At 42.5% G+C, this 21,153-nt stretch overlaps 1 protein-coding gene across 1 annotated transcript in view; it reads right to left on the reverse strand.

Moving 5' to 3' along the window:
* Positions 1-21,153, reverse strand: part of LOC124613483 (calcium/calmodulin-dependent 3',5'-cyclic nucleotide phosphodiesterase 1-like) — a 543,028-nt gene that overhangs the window by 212,683 nt on the left and 309,192 nt on the right. Inside the window, exon 5 of the mRNA XM_047142192.1 lies at positions 10,521-10,658. Within this exon, the coding sequence (XP_046998148.1) occupies positions 10,521-10,658 (138 nt within the window). The remainder of the gene's footprint in view (positions 1-10,520; positions 10,659-21,153) is intronic.

The raw sequence follows: 21,153 nt of genomic DNA on the forward strand, positions 1-21,153 counted from the left end.
CTTCTTTCAAGCTTGATTCTGTCAAGCTTTTTCGACCACTTCTATCACCCAGATGCGCCCGCATTAATGGGTAACTTTACCCAGATGTACGGATAACATCACAGTTCCTCGCTCCTGCGATCTCCTCGATTCTAAATACTAACAACGCAGAGGTGACAGTAGACCTTTTGAGTTGGTCACCATGCTTGTGCGAGCTTGGAGGGGCACACACCTATAAAAAAATGTGTTTCACACCGTAGTCACACCAGGTTAGCGTCAGTTCTTGCCGAAACGGAATGAAACGAAATGGGCAGGGCATGGCAGTTTCTCGAACGGAATTACCAATCTAAGTAGCACTGAACCATAAGATGCCGCGAAAGCCATGTAGGAACTCTATGGAACATTTAAAGACTAATGAACTCAACTGAACAAATTACGATAGTAAAATCACCTTATTTAACTGTAGAAAACCACTCTACAATTAGTTTGTAGGTACACTAAAATAAAAAAGTCTGCAAGTTCTACATAACTTGGCGAAAAGTAAACGAAAGCTAAGCACTGCGCAAAAAAGTAATTTCCTTTAGGTTCAGTGCCTTGAACAGTGTTACAGGTCTTCGCTAGAGGACTGCTCCACCACTAATAACTTAAAGATGAACCTCTCTGCTGTTCAAAATCCCACAGGCTACGGAAGTCAGCATCTATAAAAGAAATCATTAACGTTTGGTGGCGCGGCATCTTGCGGCAGTATCGGCGCTGGCGCCCGCTTTTGTTGAGGACTGACAAAATGAGTCATAAGAACTCATGAAACTGTCCCACATAATCAGTGTATAGTACCCTGCAGTATACCAAGATGTGCATTAATATAAAATTGATAATTCGAGGGATGTCAACGAAAAGTTTATTTTGTATTGTGGGTAACCACAATTTTATATTTCTAGAAAGTGGATCTGTTCTGATTACTCCCTCTGATCAAAGATATCCGGACACCCCTACGCAATGTGGAATGGATCACAAGATGTCACAGGAAGCGGACCAGTGAGTATAAAAGTAGTCTGGAGGTGTGTTGAAGTACAGAAGCAGTAACAGCACAATGGGTCGGTCAGGAAACTTCAGTGACTTCGAACGTGGGCTAACAATTGGATGTCATCTGATCAACAAATCAGTCAGGGACGTTTGGAGAGCTGTCCAAGTCGACTGTTCATGATGTGATTATGATCAGGAACAGCCACCGCTGAACCAAGACCAGGCGCACCTTATTTACTGACGGTTAGAGACAGTCAAGGTTTGCGGATTAAATCAGAAGAAGACATCACTCGTGAGTTCCCAACAGCTACCAGCAATCTGGCTAGCACAACCGCTGTGCTCATGGAATTAAAAACAATGGGGTACAATGGTGGAGCAGCTTCTCATGAGCCACACATTGTTATAGTCCAGAGCTGTGTCTCGACACCCTGGGATGTCGAGTAAGATGTAGCGAGACTAGTAAACTCAGAATGTAAACCAAATGAAAAACTTGTGGTAAAAAGTGCATTGAGAAGTTTTATACCTGTGAAAAACGTGTAATTATACTGCATTTAGAAGTTAAATAAAAAAATTATTATTTTTTTACAGTATGATCTGTAACAAAGAAGAGTCTTTTATTAATATCTGTGAAAGGGTGTCTCGTGAAATTGTATATACCAGAAGGGTGCCGCCATGAGGAAAAACTTGGAAAGCTCTGCTATTGTCAGTAGTAAGCGTTGGTTGAGGTGATGTAAAGAGCGACGCCACTGGGCAATGACTTGGAACGAGTGATTTGGGGTAAGGAATCACACTGTACGATGTGGCAACCCGATGGAAGGGTTTCGGTTTGGCGAATACCTGAAGAAGCGTTACCTGCCGACATGTGTAGTGCCAGATGTGACGTGCAGAGGGAGTGGAGTTACAGTATGGTCTGTTTTTCATGGTTCGGGTCTGGTCCACAAACTGCGCTTATGAAAACGATAATGCGAAAATTTTACAGAATTGTGTACTGCATATACTGGATGAACAGTTCGGGGACGATGGTTATTTATATCTGCATAAAAATGCCCCCTGTTATAAGAAGCAGCTATGAGGCAATGGTTTGTGGCGAATAATATTCCTGAAATGGACTGACCTACCCAAAGTCCAGACCTGGACACAATGGAATACCTTTTGGATGATTTAGATCGTCGACATCGCTGCAGAGCCGAGCGTCCAACGTCACTACGTTCTCTGGTTCCGGCTCTTGAGGAAGAATGGGCTGTCATTCCTCCACAGACATTCGGACACATTGAAAGGGTCTCTATCAAAATACAAGCAGTCATAAAAGCGAAGGGTGGACACATGTTCATGTCCACTAACAGGTGTCCAGAAACTATCGATCAGGTAGTGTGTATATGGTAGTGGTACTCATCTTAATCTTCATCGATATCTATTTCCGAGAGCAAATATTACATCCAAGGGAAGCTGAATCCTGCGAATGAATCTATTATTTTTGAAATCGAAAGAGAAATACTTGGAGAGAAGCTTTTAAAAACGGGGAAACTGAATGCCGTATCAGGATAGAATCATGAACTCCCTCCACCGATACATTTCTTCCAACTATTAGTCTGTACAGGTCAAACATCTCAACGCTTTAATCTGTTAAAGATATAACTGAACATGGTAGGGATACAAGGGACTTCGACATCTCATAAATCTCTGCGTTGGAGAAATAGTTTATGTAGCACAGCAGTCAGTGAGGTGGTCCAGTGCCCCTGCTAACTAGAGAGGAGCCGCCAAGAGCTCGGCAGCGTGCCAAAATGTCGGGGTTCGGGAGTGGAAAGGAGAAGAGGGAGGCGCATGCGCAGGCTCTTCTGGGTACACACTCTGGGCGCCATGCAGAATGGATCATCTTTCCACTGCCAGGACTCCACAAGTACTCGCAACAGTTGACGTTCTCACACTGTTTATTCTACTTCCTCTGACAGAGGGGGGACAGAAGCATGTGAGGAGGAGAACAGAGATAAGAAGATGAAGGAGCAAAGGTAACAGGAGGGGGTAAGAGAACGTAGCGAAGGACGAGAATAGCAATACGTTAGATAATAGGAAGGAGAATCTGAAAGGTGTTAAGAATGGGAAAATATGGAATGTGAGAACAAGGATGTAAGGTTTGAATAGGAAGGAGTACAGCAGTGGGAAAGAGAAGGGACACAGGAGCAAGAAATAGAAGGGCGTAAAAGGGAATGTCGGTAATAGGTTGGGCAAGAGAGACAGGGATTAGAAATAGCGAAGGATGGAGTATTAAAGGGAATGGGGAGTACGGAGGGAAAATTAGCAGAAAGGGTAACTGGGAGGTGAGGCAGGGAGAGAAAGGGGGAGGAAGAGTGTGAATGACGGGACAAAAACGGGAATGTAAATGGTAAGTAGTATGAGGTGGAGAACAAGATGGAGAAGAGAGTGGGAAGGGACAGAGCAAAGGCATTGAGAAGGTGAAAGAAAGGGCAAATAACGTTTAGAGGAAAGATAGGTGTAGGATAAAAGGAAAGTGACAGAAAGTGAAGATGTTGAGAAAGAGAGGATTTAGGGAAATGGAAGAGAACGGGAAAGGATAAAGGGAAAGATATGGTCTAGGGAACTGGGAAGCTTAGGGAAAAGAAAGAATGTAGAAAATGGGGGAGTAAAAAGAGACAAGAAAACATACAGGGAAAAGGGGGAAAATGAGAGTCTAACAAAGTCAGAAGGAAAAAAGACTTGCAAGGCGTAACGGAGAGGAGGATAAAGGTGGAACAGAAAGTGACAAGAGAAAGGAACAAGGGTAGGGGTAGAAGAAACGAAGTGAAGTGATATTTACTTCTTTTCTCAAGAAGAGCAGATTTCTCAGTCGGAGATTTCCTATTACTCTTCCGTCCGCAAGCTACGGCCGGTAGAAGATGGCTTGTGTCAATTTCGGCACTTCACAGCTAGCGTTGTACTTGGAATAAGGATGAGTGTGAGTGTACGATGATACCAAGCATGAGAATCTTTCATCTTATTTTGTGCACTGATAGGATGACGAGTGGGGGTTAACGCAACGTCATGTAAAGCAATATTGGACACTCTGACCACAGTTTATTGACGGCTGAACTTTGAGGCATATAGTGTATCCGTAATTGAACGTAAGGACGTATCTACGAGGAGGTCATCAGATGGTGACGTTCCTTCAAGATTTTGTACACTGTTGTGGAGTCCTGGCGGGGCAGACTAAAATGCTGTGGCGTCGACTGCCGGTAGCGTCTTGTACTGCCGGTCCAGGTTTAACAGGCAGGCAGCAGGCAGGATTTGTGGCAACCCGTAGATGGGTGCCCTAGGGGGCATTCCTTATAGGGTACAAATCATAACACACAAGAGTCAGGCCATACACGCAGTTCACGGCAAGAGAAAAATAATTAGGTAGAACATAATCTACAGCAAGACAGCACAAATAATAAAATAATATAGTCTGTTCATCACATCTATAACCAGACAACTTAAGTCATATAAAACATTCCACATACAGTATCTGAAAAAAAGAAAACTGAAATAAAATCATGTTAAAAGATGAGCAATGCTGGGGGGAAAGAAGGTGTGTGTAGTAATGAATGCAAGATCAGACGTGACACGTAAAAATAATCAAAAGCAGAAACACTTCGACGTGTGTGGTGAACAAGTCTCCAGACGATGCTGTCATGCCACTGGTGGAATGGCATGGCTGATAGGAAGTAGGCAGGAGGCCCGACATCCATATTCGTGTGCCGAACCGCAACTCTGCTTGGCTACTAACACTACAGTGTGTGTTACTTCTTACCTCGTGACTGCAGTTATTGTTTGATGTTAGTTTTCATCTGCGTAGTACGTATACGATGGGACAAGGAGTGCCATAGATGCATCACAGACAACTGTTCGTTGTTTCTCAAGGTAGTGGCATTGATGTCGACACGGTAAGCAGTTGTTTGTTACTAAACTTGAGCAGTTTACAAACACTGGGGTCATATAAATGCTCTTTAAAGGCCTTGTACCCCCTGAAATTTTTATATTTAGGTTCTCGATAATTTTCATCCTAACGTTCTGTGACGTACAATGTTGCTGTTGTTGTGGTCTTCTGTCCAAAAAATGATATGATGCTACCTTCCCGGCTAGTCAGTCCTCTGCAAGTACGTTCATCTCGGCATAACTACTGTAACCTAAATCCACTTGAATGCCCTTATTAAATTTATTCTTTAGTCCGTCTACCTCTATATTTTCCATCCAATACTTCCGTTCATTACCAAATTAACTATTTCTTGACGCATCAGAATACGGCCTATCCATCGATCCCTTCTTTTAGACAATTTGTCACACAAATTTATTTTCTCTGTGATTCGATTCAGTACCTTTTCACTCTCTGATCTTCTCCTTCATGTCTGTGCTGTTTATCGTCCACGTTTAACGTCCATATAGGGCTACATGCAAGAAAAATGGTGCCTCCACGAATCATGGACGTTTTTTAGCTGTGGTGTGTGTCACGTACTTGAACAATAGATAGTCATACGTAGGTACAACTACATGTGTGAAATATCTATGGAGAGGATAGACATATTTGCTGGAGAGGGGCAGTAACCTATTAAATAGTTGCAGGGGCAACGGTCTGGATGGTTGACAGATCTGGACTTGTAATATAAGCCCACATGTCCTTGCTATGTTGGTACACCCACACGCTTGAAAGCAAGGGGTAACTACGGTCGCAACATACCCCAACGATATGCAAATGTACCGTAAATATGATTTAGTGTGGAATCTGAGGTGGGCTCGCCTTCGTGACGCATTCTCTACGTTACTTCAGTTCGTGAGTCAAGAGTTTTCTCATAGGGCGATAGCATCCTCTGATCGGTATTTGCAATCTTTGTAACTATGTCCAACACTCTTTTGATCTGGAAAGTGAGCTATAGTACATACTGCAAAAGAAGATTCCTGCCGGCTAGCCGCGCCACTACCAGCTTTCACCTAAGCGTAGCTGATAACTATCGTAACTATTAAAATAATTTTGTTACTTAATTATACGTAATAAGGTTACAATACGTTCCACGAAGAATTCTATTAAATTTCTAATAGGGTAAGACTCACCACAGAAAAACGAGTTTTCGTTAGAATACTATTGAGTTTTTATTACAGAGCTGTTCTTCTTTCCGTTAAAATTTCAACAATTAAATAAAAGGGAAAGCGTTCTGGGCTTGTCACTGTAATAGGCGCCTCAAAATTTAGTTTCACAAATTTTTTGGCTGCGTTGGGTCAGGGTGTTATGTGTTACACCGCAGCCGTGATTCACAAGGAGACCATCGGACCTGTTAATAACGGGTTTTGATGTATGTCAGGTTTGTTGTAGAGGGGTTTGTCCTGCGTACTTGGTTAGGAGCTTTTCGTGTGACGACCAATAGTTTCCGAGAAATTCTATGCTGACGTGATATCCGTAACCCGTATACCTGTAACGTTAGACATGTTACCATCTAGCAAAGGTAGTGCAGCGACTAAGGTTCACGGCTATCAGGCGGAATTTACACGTTTAGATCCAGCACATGTACTTTTATTCAGTTTCAATACACAGAATATCATTAAATAGTATTCATGTACTCATTCAAAATAGTCATTTACGTCGTGTAATATCATTAACAAATCCATCATTGCAGGAAACTTCCTTCAAATGTGTATTTCGTTTGTTACAGAATCGTCTTACTCGGCATCGCTTGCTGTGCTAGAACAAGATTCATGACGGTGTGAGCCGCGCGGGGTAGGCGTGCGGGGTAGCCGTTCGGTCTAGGGCGTCTTGTCACGGTCCGCGCGGCTCCAGTGCTCCCTCGGGCATGGGTGTGCATGTTGTCCATAGTGGAAGTTACTTTAAGTTAGATTAAGTAGTATGTAACCTTAGGGACCGACGACCTAAGCAGTTTGGTCCCATAAGACCTTACCACAAATTTACAGTTTTACATGACGGTGTTTGTCGTAAAAGCAACTGAAACACAAATTCATAGAGCTCCGCGCACTTTTAATGAAAGCTGTTGCCTTGCTGGTATACTGATGTTTTCAAATTCGATCGCAAAACACAGTTCGTTTGAATTCAAAAAGATTGTTCTTTCTTCGATCTACTTCAATGCGTTATTCATTTCTGGGAAAGCAGGTGCACTAAATCGATACAGAATTAAAGAACGTATTTTTATGGATTTTTCCCTCGAAGCGATTTCTCCGTTAGCCTTCAGCAAGTTGGAAGCATTTTTAAATTTTTTTGTGAATGCCTGTAAAAATAAACATCACAGAGTTGGCAAAGTGGAGAACATTTCGGTGAGATAATTTTTAAGGTGCAGGTGCTTACTTTCCTTTCATCAACAAAGATTTGTTCGTGAAGTGACCGATTAGTCTGCCTTCCCCACGAATCAAGTCAATGTTCTCCAATTATATGACATTTTAACAACAAACCACAAACAATTACATAGCTGAAGAAGTTTGCTGTAATTATTGATATATTAACGAAATTATTGAAGAGAAAATGACTATTTTTGAATAATTTTGTATGACTTTTATTATAAAAAAAGTAGACGGGTAGGATTTGAACCGGTCCGATCAGAGTAACAGCCTTGAATCTTAGCCGGTGTGCTGCTTTGGCTTGGTCGAAACGTGATAACGTTACAGGTAAGGGGACACGCATAATACTTCAACATCGATCTTCTCGGAAACTAGGAGCCGTAGCGTTAAAAACAGCTAACCAATTAAACAGGACAGGTCCCTCTACAACATATATGAGACTCACTGAAATGCGTGACTAGCACGTCTGATTGCCTCCTTATCAATAATAGCTCCGCACTATGTAAAGCTAACTATTAAATAATTAAATGAGTCAGCTGAATGTAACTGCAATTCTAGTAAAAGTGCAGTCCTTACCTACTTTCATCCTTGGGCTCCAGAAAGCAGCCACATTCCTGGCACTAAGTCATAGCCCCCTAACACTGCTGCAAGTCTTAGGCGTTGCCATAGAAATGCAAACAAAATCGTGTTTTGTTGGGCAGTTGCGCGGAGCACATTTTAATATGGGGGTCTTCTCGTACCGTTTGGAGGCTACATCGCACCAGTATTATCTATTTTTTGTTGTATTCGATTCGCATATTGAGTGCGGGAAAAATGACTGCCTGTATATCTCTGCACACGCCATAATATCTCTTATGTTATTCTCGTGGTTGCTACGCGTTATGTATAAGGAATGAACAAAAATGCGGTAACACGGCCAAAAATGGATGCTTGAACATAAATGCTGGAGGTTGCCCCGTTGTATTCGACTACGAATGGCACCTGTGTAGTGTCCTCAATGCGTTTCCAGTGTCAGTCGTGGTCAGGACAGTGTTCCGAATAGTTGTGGCTGCGGTAACTTCCAAGAAGCCTCGGATATCGAAGTCGCGGTGTTGGGTATCGATATGCGCCATCAATGCAAGTGATATACGAATTTATCGAACGTTCGACTGTCGATGCGGCAGGTTTGGATACAGTTGACAAGGGAATGTTTAACGTTGTGAAGAGCAATGGGAGAGTCTCTTGAAATAGCGAGTCCTAATATTCTTACGTGGCTCGAATTAGTTCCACGCAAATGTACAGTAGATAAATGATTACAGTTCTGTTGGGAATATGGTTTACTGCCGAACCAAGATAAAAGAAATTGCGTGGATTGTCACGGTGAATCATAACTGAGTTCAGTGTGATCAAAAGGGAATCCAAAAAGTGTTTTATACTTCGTGTTTACTTTGGGGGTAAGACAACACTAGTACCGCTTATAAACCTTTTCATTATTCTAGGTACAAAAATTGTACGATTCTGGCGTTTTTATTTTCGGTTCCTTCTAGACGAATTCGTGTGTGTTATTTCTTAATGATCTTGTATTTTCGGTAGGGGGGTGTCTGGTATCGCTGTCTTCGTTTGAGCGAAAGGTCAAGCGAACTATTAGATTCTAATTTTGTGATTTCTGTCTCTTTACTTTCAGTTCCTTCTAGACGATCTTGCGAGTGTGAATTTTCAATTTTTAGGTTGCTATGCAATGGTCTTAGCTTTATTAACCTTTTAAAGTTTTGTTCCTCCCCCAAACGTCCTCATCCCCTTGGTTATCCGGTTAATTTTATTTTATTTCAGGCACAAAGGAATTACAGGCATTGACTGCGAGCGGGCATTGATTTAAGTAATGGGGAACGCTGAAAATTTGCTCCAGACCGGGATTCAAAACCGGGTCTCCTGCTTACTAGGCACATGTGCTGACCACTGCGCCATTCGGACACAGTGGTCATCGCAAATGCACGGACTACCCAAGCACGCCTCCCATCGGACCCAAATTCTCAACTTATCCACACAATAATGATGTAGTGGTCCTTGCCCATTATCCTAATTACTGGCGGCATTTCGCAGATTCCTGCAAGGGTCGAACATGATTAGTATTTGCACTGAGGAGATCAATTGGTCGCCCTCGCCCTAATTATGTTGTGTGATCAAAAACTCAGTATAAATTTGAAAACTGAATAAATCACGGAATAATGTAGATAGAGAGGTACAAATTGACACACATGCTTGGAATGACGTGGGGTTTTATTAGAACAAAAAAAATAAAAAAATAAAAAATACAGAAGTTCAAAAATGTCCGACAGATGGCGCTTCATCTGATAAGAATAGCAATAATTAGCATAACAAAGTAAGACAAAGCAAAGATGATGTTCTTTAAAGGAAATGCTCAATACGTCCACCATCATTCCTCAACAAAAGCTGTAGTCGAGAAATAATGTTGTGAAAGCACTGTAAAGCATATCCGGAGTTATGGTGAGGCATTGGCGTCGGATGTTGTCTTTCAGCATACCTAGAGATGTCGGTCGATCACGATACACTTGCGACTTCAGGTAAACCCCAAAGCCAATAATCGCACGGACTGAGGCCTGGGGACCTGGGAGGTCAAGCATGACGAGAGTGGCGGCTGAGCCCACGATCATCACCAAACGACGTGCGCAAGAGATCTTTCACGCGTCTAGCAATACTGTTTTTTTTTTTTTTTTTTTTTTTAATTCTAATAAAACCCCATGTCATTCAAAGCATGTGTGTCGATTTTAACTTCTCTATCTACATTATTCCGTGGTTTATTAAGTTTTCAAATTTATACTGACTTTTTGATCACCCGGTACATGTGATGTTGGACATATCCGAAAGAACAGACACGACACATACTGATTTTCTCTGCTGACTGAAGTACTTCACGTGGTTTTTCATCTCTTTTTGGGCTTAATAATCTATCATATGCTCGCTATCTTGAAGAGTGGAATCGGTCTTAGTAAGTAAGGTAAGCGACCGTCTATATTGGAAATATTACATCATTGGTCAATGGAGACGGGTGTAATCTGATCTGTATTCCGCAGGTTTCCACCGCACTGTTTTGTCCTAACACGATCGCGGCCAAGCAGAGCTGCAGAGCGCGGCACGCGAACTTAAGTCGCAGGCGTGGATTGTGGAAGTGTGGTGGTGTGGTGTGGAGACGGTGAGGAGGAGTCGGCGACCTTGCCCAGACAGGCGTCCGCAGGCGGCGGCGCTGCACGGGCTGGGCGGCAGAGGCCGCGCAGGTCGCGGCAGTCTCCCCGTGGCGAGGGCCCAGCGCCGACGGCTTGCGCGACGGCTCCTCGTCGGCGGCGCGCTCCCTGAGGACACAGACACTCTGCAGCCGCGGCGCAGCAGCACCACACTGCGCGGCCTCTTGTCACGCCTTATGGCAACCGTTCTACGGCAGAGGCCACTGCCACTGCTCCTCCACCGTAGCGAACGTATGTAGTCTCCCAGAGTACAAATCCCTCTGCCCCCCTCCCCTTCCCCCCCTCTCTCTCGCTTTCTCTCTCCCTCTCTTTCTCTCTCTCTCTCTCTCTCTCTCTCTCTCTCTGTCTCTCTCTCTCTCCCCCCCCCTCTCTCTCTCTCCCTCTCCTAATACATTTCTCTATCCGAGTCTCACCCTCTAGTACATGGTATGTATGCTACAACATAGCTAGTAGCGACAACTGACACAATTGAAATTATACAGTAACAGAAGCAAAAACGTTCCTCCAAACATGGGTTCCCCAAATGAATCGTCAACCGGATAATAGTGAATTTTTGGTTACGAGCCACCAGTGGCTTTAGTTCAAAATATTGATCTGGTTAGTACGGTTGGTCCCGGTGGAGGTTCGAGTCCTCCCTCGGGCACGGGTGTGTGTGTGTGTGTTTGTCCTTAGGATAATGTAGGTTAAGTAGTGTGTTTAAGTGTCAGGAAGTCATTTCTGAAAGTATTTGTATGGAGTGTAGCCATTTACGGAAGTGAAACATGGACGATAAATAGTTTGGACAAGAAGAGAATAGAAGCTTTTGAAATGTGGTGCTACAGAAGAATGCTGAAGATTAGATGGGTAGATCACATAAGTAATGAAAAGGTATTGAATAGAATTGGGGAGAAGAGGAGTTTGTGGCACAACTTGACAAAAAGAAGGGACCAGTTAGTAGGACATGTTCTGAGGCCTCAAGGGATCACAAATTTAGCATTGGAGGGCAGCGTGGAGGGTAAAATCGTAGAGGGAGACCAAGAGATGAATACACTAAGCAGATTCAGAAGGATGTAGGTTACAGTAAGTACTGGGAGATGAAAAAGCTTGCGCAGACTAGGGTAGCGTGGAGAGCTGCATCAAACCAGTCTCAGGACTGAAGACAACAACAACAACAACAGTGTGTAAGCTTAGGGACTGATGACCTTAGCAGTTAAGTCCCATAAGATTTCACACACACACAATCTGGTTAGTACAAGAGTAAAAGAGTCCAAATACGAGGGTGGAACTTCGACAGTGGCAACTAAATTCTCCAGCCTCATTAACCTGACCACTTGTCAAAAGGCTCAATAACCACCTTCGGCAGTGAAGACCGCTGCGAGACAAGCAGCAAGAGTCAACGAGATTCTTGAAGGTACCAAAAGGGATGTGGAGCTATGGCAAAGCCAGTGCCGTGGTCATCTTCACCAGGTGTCTCGATTGAGACAGGTAACAGCGCGATCGAAGTGGTCCCACAGATTCTCGATTGGGTTTAAATCTGTGGAGTTTGGTGGCCGGGGGAGAACTGTAAACTCAGTACACTGGAAGCTCTGTGACACATTGCTCTGGTAGATCCTACAGTGTGAAGGATAAACGAATTTCATGTTGGGCTGGACATGGACCCCAAGGATAGACGCATTCTTGTGTTCGTCCATCATCCCTTTCAGAATGACGACCTCACCCAGGGAGTGCCAAGAAAACATTTCCCAGACCATAACGCTCCGTCCTTGCTTGCTTTCAGACGTTTCACGTGATACATGCTAAAGGCCATCTGCTCAGTGGAGCATAAAACGTAGTTCACCTGAACCGCTTGGTTCATCTGGGTGGTCAGTTGCTCAACATCTCCACTTCTAATCGCCGTACACATCTCCGAAGCCGTCGTCCAACCCTGTCATCCATGGCCTATGATGCACCTCACTTGCTTAGGCGTCCGTTTTGGATAGCGCCACTTTGCCACGCATGGTATACATTAACCACGGCGACATGCGAACAGTTTAAAAACTTAGCTATTCCGGAAATGCTTCCACCTTTGGCCTGAAAGCCACTGATGATACCTTACAACTTAAACTAAACAGATACATGTTTCGAAGTTTTTTTTTTTTTTCTTCAGGACTGCCATCAGCACCGTGTATTACCCGCTGCCAGCGATGTGGATGTCGTAGTATACCATTAGTAGCGCCAGTTGTGTTGGTAGTTCTAGTGGAGCGATCTATTGCCCGACGAATCTCTGTAACAGTTCTCAAGCGCGTGCCGTAAGTGCTTCCTTCATCTCAGGAATCAATTTGAAGTCACTAGTGGTTAAGTCCGGAGAGCGTGATAGGTGGTACAGCACTACCAGCCACATCCACAGAACGAATCAGTCACAACTTGTGTCACATGTGCTGGACATTGTCCTCCAAAATTATGAACTAGTCCTGCAGAAAGTGGTGAAGTCGGTCGCCGACTGTGTTCCAAAAATGAACAGCTTAGAGAAAGAAGCGGCGACACTTTTTGCAAGAGCCGTCCATCGTTGTGCAGGACAATGCTCGGGAACATGTGGCACCAGCTGTGACGAACTCGTTTGATCTATGGGTCTAGAAAGTGCACTACCACGCAGCACACTCCCCGTCATTAGCTACTTGTGACGTCAACTTTATTCCTGAATTAAAGGAAGCACTTCATGGCATTCGCTTCAGGACTGATACAGAGAATCGTCGAGCAACAGATGTCCCCACTCCAACTACCATCACAACAGGTGGTACTAAGGGTATTCTATGACATTTATATCGTTGGCAACGGGTTATACACAATACTGGTGACTACTCTGAAGGTCAGTAAAACTTTGAAACACGTATGTATTTTGCATAAGTTGTAAATAAATAATGGCCACTATTAAAATTCAAATCCTCGTGTGTTGGGGCAGTATTCAGTGACAGGAATGAGACAGATCAGGAAGTAACGGCAAGAATTCAAGCAGGAGACAGGTCAGCGTTTGCACTCGGAAAGCCGCTCAAGTACTGGCTTCTATCGAGATCCAAGAACATTAGGATCTGCATCTCTGTAGTCCAAACAGTGGTCCTATACGGAGTGGAGACCTGGACTCTGACCCAAAAGACAGAAAGATGGCTCCTGACATTTGATAATCTGTTCTGGAACAGATTTTTGGACCAGCGAAGGATAGAGACGACTGGAGGTAAAGGAAAAGCTGAGAACTGCATGAGTTGCACAAATCGCCAATGTGCCAGTGATTAAAGAGAGGAGATTGCAGTGGTAGGGGGGCGTAAAGCGTCGAAAAGGACATATCATCAGGCAGCTGGTGGCAGAAGACATCAGAGCAGGGAGAAGATCATGGCTGAAATGGATAGACAGTAAGGTATCAGTGAGGACACAAGTACAATGGGACTAGCTGGAGAAGAATACATGGCCCAAAGAAGACTCATGATGTCGACTGGCGGCGAGGCCAAAGAGCGACTGTCGCTTTTGTGGTCAACCTAGTAAAGTAGTAAGTACAATTGTTCTTGAAATGTAAATTTTTCTTTTAAGTCTTCATCTACTTTGGCTCAAATTTGACACACAATCGCATGCTGTTCGTGAATCACATTGGCAGCGTTTCTCATTGAACGTGTGATTATGGGTTGTCTCACTGTGTCACACATTCTTCCAAGAAAAGTAGATGGGCGAGAGTATTTCAGCTTCTCCAGCTTCCAGAATTGCTTGAGGATCTTCTGCACCGTTGGAGAATATAGTACATCCATGCTGAGCAACGAGGAACATTTTGCTGCTGTGTAACATCGATCTCTCCAGTATGGTCCAAGATGGACTGAACAGGATCCGTACCTTGGCGTCCAATATGACCTGACCTCAGTGCATCGGGTTTTTCTGTCTGAGCCATCTTGAAAACTCGAAAGTGAAGTGTACAGTACTCTCATTGACACGGTAAATAACTGGAGCAGGGAACTGTACGGTCTTATCAAGCTTTACGAGATGCTCCATGGGTGTTTGAGAGAACTTGTAGTCCACTGTAGGGGCGAGTGCAGTATAACACACAAACGCGGGGGCGATACGTGGAATTCCCCTCTAGCCCTTTTGCTACCATTTTAACATACATGTTAACGTAGACAAAGGGTGAAATGTGAGCCCAATTAGATGGGCAGTTAATCGAAAAGTTCGCATTTCAAATAAATTTGTATTGACATGGAGGAGAATGCTTCATCCTGAAGTCGCGGCTCAGAACCACCCACCTGTAATTATCTCACTAGTAGTTCGTTTGCAGACGCATATTTAGTGGAACGTTATTGCTTCTGTTATAGTACACTTTCATCTGTATCAGTTTTCCAAATTAATTAGGATACACTCTGCGTAATCTCAGAAATTACAATGTGCAAACCTGTCTCTCTGTCTCTCTCTCTTTTAGAGGATGTACACATGCGATAACATTAACTTAGATTATCACACACACACACACACACACACACACACACACACACACACACACACACACACACACCGACGGGCAGCAGAGACATGATGAAATTTTTCTCTCTCGGTAGTGGCTTATTCACTGGTTCGAAGCATAATGACTTGTAAGGTAAGCGGAAGAGCGAGGAGCCCCCAGACAGCCTGGGGGCATAGACAAAGAGAACATGAACACGGCCGATGCTAGAACATTTTACCACACAAGCGACTTATCATTTGACCCCACTCCCCCTTTTCTCTCGTACACTTCGGCGCATGTCACTTTTCGCCACTAACTGCGATACGCAAGGTATTCAGAGCTTGCATCTGAGCACCTCTCTCTTATCTGGCACTATTATTTGTGATAGGTCCTGTATAGAAATCTTACAGTCGTGACGCCTCTGGCGCCCCTCTCTATTGTGTGATTACATAGAAGTATCCACAATTTATCTTTAGTAAAATTTTTGTTATTCTGCTTCAGATTATTCCAACTTCTAAAGTTCTACTTTAATTTTGTTGTTGATACAAAAAAAGTAATGCTAATATTCTCCCTATAACATGTTAACTGTTAACAAACCGGTTGTTTTTATGCATTCTCATTGAGTCACACTATGCTATAATTATTATCTTCAGGTCCGTGGTAGATGGTCGTTACAGAACGTGAAGCGATTTGATAGGAAAAGAGGCTGAATTTTTAAAATCTTATGAATCAGAAGATAATAAGAAACTGTGAAATTGATGTGACAGGTGCAAGTGCTTTGAGGTGAGACAGCTGATAAAGACACTGAAGGTGTTCAAAAATGGTTAAAATGGCTCTGAGCACTATGGGATTTAACATGTGTGGTTAGCAGTCCCCTAGAACTTAGAACTTCTTAAACCTAACTAACCTAAGGACATCACACACATCCATGCCAGAGGCTGGATTCGAACCTGCGACCGTAGCGGTCACGCGGTTCCAGATTGAAGCGCCTAGAACCGCATGGCCACACCAGCCGGCCACTGAAGGTGTCATAAATTTCATACGTTGTCACTAAATTATGAGCGGAAGGTGTGCTAATTCACAAGCATATTTCGATATTTTCAAGGAAGCGACACCTGGTACGTCACAGGTGTCTTTGGACAGTTAGATGATGAAAGCACTTCCAGGAAACAACAAGGGATTATGACTGCCTATTAACTAATGGAACCTATTACTGATATATGATATCCGGACATTTCTAATAAATTTCAATAGTTTATCACCGTTTTCACATAACTGTTTCTCAATTCCGTGTTGTCTATATCAAGTCAACAGTCAAATTTTAACAATGGATGTTGGTCTGTTTATGAATGCATCCTAGTATACGAGGCCAGTTTAAGGCTCAAACGACACAAGTTGCTTTTGGGCGCCAGAGGAACCCAAGTGAAAATTTGTACACTGGGCGTATCATAGTTAGTATCGAAAACAACTCAGTTCAATTATCACTAGATTTAAATTTGTTTCGATAGGTGTCATGAAGATCCTAAGGAAAGGCAATCTAATGTCTGAGGAGAAGGAGGTGGGGGTGCCAAATGATATGTCGCTTCCGCTTGGAAAAATGTTTTCGAACCAGCCCTGCAAGTAAATGCCTTTATTAAGGAAACAGCTGAGCAGCAGAATGAAAGAAATGAGATTAACAAATCTTTCTAACATTAAAAAAACTAAGAAAAGTATTTACTGTACTATCAATATTTAAGAACTTATTTCTTGCCGTATCTGGAGAAGCAAAGTAACATCTGTACGTGTGAACATACGTCGTAAACACACTTGTCTTATGGTTAAAAGGAAGAGTTCGGCTTACAGATTTCTTTTTTAGGAATACCCTGATAGGATCATACCACTCTTGCCTCCTCCCTCCGCCATCTCTCTCTCTCTCTCTCTCTAACACACATTTACACACACACACACACACACACACACACACACACACACACATATGTTCACAAACATGTTCATTTAATACTTGCATATATTCACATATATGCACTCAACGCTCATTTGCATACACAAGTAATGTCCTTCTTTTCTACACAGTTAATTCTTTTTTTTGCAGTTTCTTTTTATTTATTGTCTGCTAGTAACTGTAATGACAACCACATTTCATGAACGTACAACTTTTTTCATATTTAGGACAATGAGAAAATAAACATTTATTTCAAATTTGAGAAAAATTTACGTTGGTAATAGTGTCACATACCCAGTTTCCCACTTGATACAGTCTTGAAACATGTGAAACACACTTAAGAAGAAAGCAATAACACAGAATGATAGTGTACTATTGTGATGGAATTCATGAGGCAACAACATATATAATAACAGTTTCTTACTTGTTTCTGCAGTACAACAGTACCTGTACAAAATCACAGGATTACACATACAAATGGCTCTTAACATTACTTCGAATTTCAATGTATATGTAAGTTAATTGTATACGTAATGCCTTACCGATAAAGATGTCTCTGTAAAAGAAATTTCGCTGTACATCAGTCTGATACGTATGCATATGAACAAGAAGTGCGAATGTTATTCTGGGTTAGCGTAAGAACACACTTATAAAGACATAATACTGTTGATGTTCAATCTTCATATATCGCAGTGTTGCGCGCCTTAATGCTGTTGCGCACTGGTGGCTGTTATCAAAGTTGTGACGAAGCTACCAGACATTGTATAACATTCCGTTTTATAACAAAGAGGTAGTAAAAGTATTTCAACTTAAATTTATAGAGAATGAGAAATTTCACTCTTTGTTTGAATTGAATGCTGTTCCATTGATACAACCAACAACTGCAGTGGTGCTTTGTTACTGCGTATGTCGCAGGAAACCCGAATATTTTTGTTCCCTGTTAATTGAGATATTAGCGACCGCACATGACGACCATGTAACGTACCTTTTTTGCGTGTGTACAAACTAGCATGCGGCTGCCTCAAACCTTCAAAGCTGAGGAACCGTACCGTAGACAGCTTATAAATAAAGTGGTTTCAGGAATACCAAGTTGGACAATAGATTTTTCAAGTTCTACATAACGACGGAATTGCAGCACAAAAAGAAAATAAAAAAATTTCTCAAGCCCATTTTTCCGGCCGCCGCAGCAGCAACACACGCCCGTAATTCGCGGACTCTACTCCTGGCGCTAGTGTACGACGTCGTCGCAGTTTTGTTAGGACTTGTTTGTCTTACAGTATTCGTGATGTAGCTATTGTCAGTGTTACTCTAGCTTGCATAGAGTAAGTTCCTTGTATTCGTTCCAAATAGTACTTATTGTCTCCCTTTCCTAGCCTTAAACCTAAATATCGAATACCTACATTTGTTTACTTGACTCTTCTATTTGTAATCAGTCGCTGTCGTCTACATATACTACATCTGTACTTCTCAACTGTGACGGCGGAAAATACGTAGCGTGCCAGTAAACCTTCGCCCCCACCCTTTCCTATTATTTTCAAGAATGATTAGCGGGAAGGAAGATTGTCGGAATACCCCCTTGTGGCCCCGAATTTCTTTCAAGTTAGCATTACACGAGGAGAAGTAATCGGTGCGCAAGCGACAACTTAATGTTAACTAATACGTTCCAAAACGCCGCGCATAATTCTTCCGGGGCTCATACCTCGGTTTCTATTGGTGATAGAAAGGTAGGGTCAAAAGTTTTGGGTAGCCCTTGAGCTTGGGACCATTTGTATACCTAACAAAGAAATCATCACAGTGTCACTATCCTACAGTACGAGGTCAAAGTTTGAATGTTACACACTTCCTCCTGCTTAGGCAAATGGAGCAAAAAGTTTCGTTCTTTTTGCGTTTGATGTGGCCTCCGATGGGTCTTAAGGGACTCACGGAGGCACCATTAGTTCATGGTCAGTTCCTTAGAAAACACCACAAAAGAACATTTTTTTACGGTTTTTTCGAACCGAAACTGAGCAGCGGATTCCGACAAGACTACGCACAGGAAATGGTTGACATTTTTATGATCTATTTCTAAGATCCCTATCTATGCTATGAAAATCTCGATTTCTTTATTCGCTTCCGAGGTACGGAAGTTCAGAGTTGTCCTACCTGTACACGTAAAATAGGCACATAAAATCCGGTGTGAGGCAAAAAAGTAATTTATAATGTGACGTAGCACGGGGAAATATGCCATAAAGCGTATCCGTTATCATCAGAAGTGTTCTGGGAACTCCATGCTGTAGTACTGAAGCACATGCAAATATTTCATGCACGTAAATCCGGTCTGAGGGTAAAATTAGTTTTGCGTTTTTTCGGTTTCATATAAGTAAACCATCAAAATTTTACCGACCCATAAAGTTCCTTTCAAACGAGCGATAACTGTGGCAGGGAAAAGAAGGGAATCAGCAGAAAAACGCTCCTATCGGCGCACAAAAAAGGCGAATATTTTCCTGTTTACAAGATTCTGATTGAAAAGTACGATACCAGGTGTTTCACTCTACCTCTCTCAGCACCTTTAAGGATTTTTCCAAAAATTTTGGCATGCGAACATATTTGCGCTTTTTTATGCCGCGAGAGAAGGAGACAGCGATAATGGAAAAGAGAGTGAAAAATAGTAACACTGGAAGATAGTAGACAATGGTTGTGCTATAGGGAGGACAAAGGAAACAATTGCAATGTGAGAGGAAGAGAGGGACTTATTTACAGTAGAATAGACACCGACGGAAAAAAATCGCAGCAGTAAAAAGTAAATAATGGAGAGTAATTTAGGGAATACGTTTGTCTAGGTAACATATGTAAATAAACAACACTGCAAGATCACAAGTTAATGTGAGCGCGAGTAAGCTATTGCAAATGTGAAATGCTGGTACATTAAAAGCCGCCAGCATGTTGAATGCAAACATGCATGCATTGCGTTGTACAGTTGGCGGTGGCATTTTGCGGTATGGAGTTCCATGCCTGTTGCACTTGGTCGGTCAATACGGGAACGGCTAATGCAGGTTGTGCATGACTATAGAGTTGCCGTCCGATAATATGTGCTCTGTTGGAGGCAAATGTGATGATCAAGCAGATCAAGGCGACATTTCAATGCACAATAGAGCATGGTCGGTTACAACAGCGTTATCCTGTTGGAAAACACACCCTTGAATACTGTTTATTAATGGCAGCACAACATGTTGTAACACAACAACTCTGTGGGCTAGCAAAACTTTTCCTTGCAATTTTACTTTTCAATGTATTTTTGTATGAATCAAAGTTTGTAAATAAGTGTAATAATGTTTCTGTGATGAAATGAAATGTTTCCTCATTGTAAAGCTATACTAATGTTATTTGTAAGGTAGTGTAAGTAGAAACGCTGGCTTTGTCAGGGCGATACAATATTGTCAGAGAGTACAGTGAACTGGCAGCATCAAGCGCGCCAGCATTTCAGTACAGTGCAGAGGAGAACGTAGGACACCGTTGGGAGAGACAGACGGGTCAAGTCGCGCAGTGGCTCTTTTGTTGAGAAATGGTCGTAACGCTGTGGTGCTACAGTACGTAATGGCTCAGCGAATAATTTGGTGTGGACGGGTGAAGTACATGGCATTAAATAGTCGCAAGAGGATGCAAATCAACAGAAAGAGTACTGCGGGCCTAATTTCATTCGTTACGGTGTTTCAAGAAGAAGAGCCTGTGCCATACATTGTGAACGGAAACCGCCTTACATTACACCGTCGACGTCTCAGCCTGCAGTAAGATCCAAATAATTACTTGGCCAGACTTGTGTATGGTTATCAGGTATCGCAGTTCATTTTGTGTTTAAATAATACCGGGTTACACTGAAGTGTTGACCTTCAATTTGACCTAAGACAAAGTGCCTAAGAAGGATCCATCTTATCCATTATTGATGATCTGAGAGATTCGTGATGATTGAGAAACTATTGCAGTGTTTTATAAAAAAATAAAAATAAAAATTTGAATAATTTTCAAGACTACAATTAAGAGAAGTGAAAGAAGGTACTTAACAGAGCAAGATTCAGTGAAAGACATTTTTTGTGTGTTTTTCTTGGATTAATAAGTTTCCAATTTTACGCAACTACAATCAATCAGAAATGTTTGTTAACAACTTGAGCAGGTAATAGTAATAACTGCACAAAGTGATTAGCAGTAACTGTTAATGAATAGTAATAAAATATGAATCTGCATGACAGCAATAAGTC

Source organism: Schistocerca americana, chromosome 4 (genome assembly GCF_021461395.2).
Source record: "Schistocerca americana isolate TAMUIC-IGC-003095 chromosome 4, iqSchAmer2.1, whole genome shotgun sequence".
In the NCBI taxonomy this organism is placed as follows: Eukaryota; Metazoa; Arthropoda; class Insecta; order Orthoptera; family Acrididae; genus Schistocerca; species Schistocerca americana.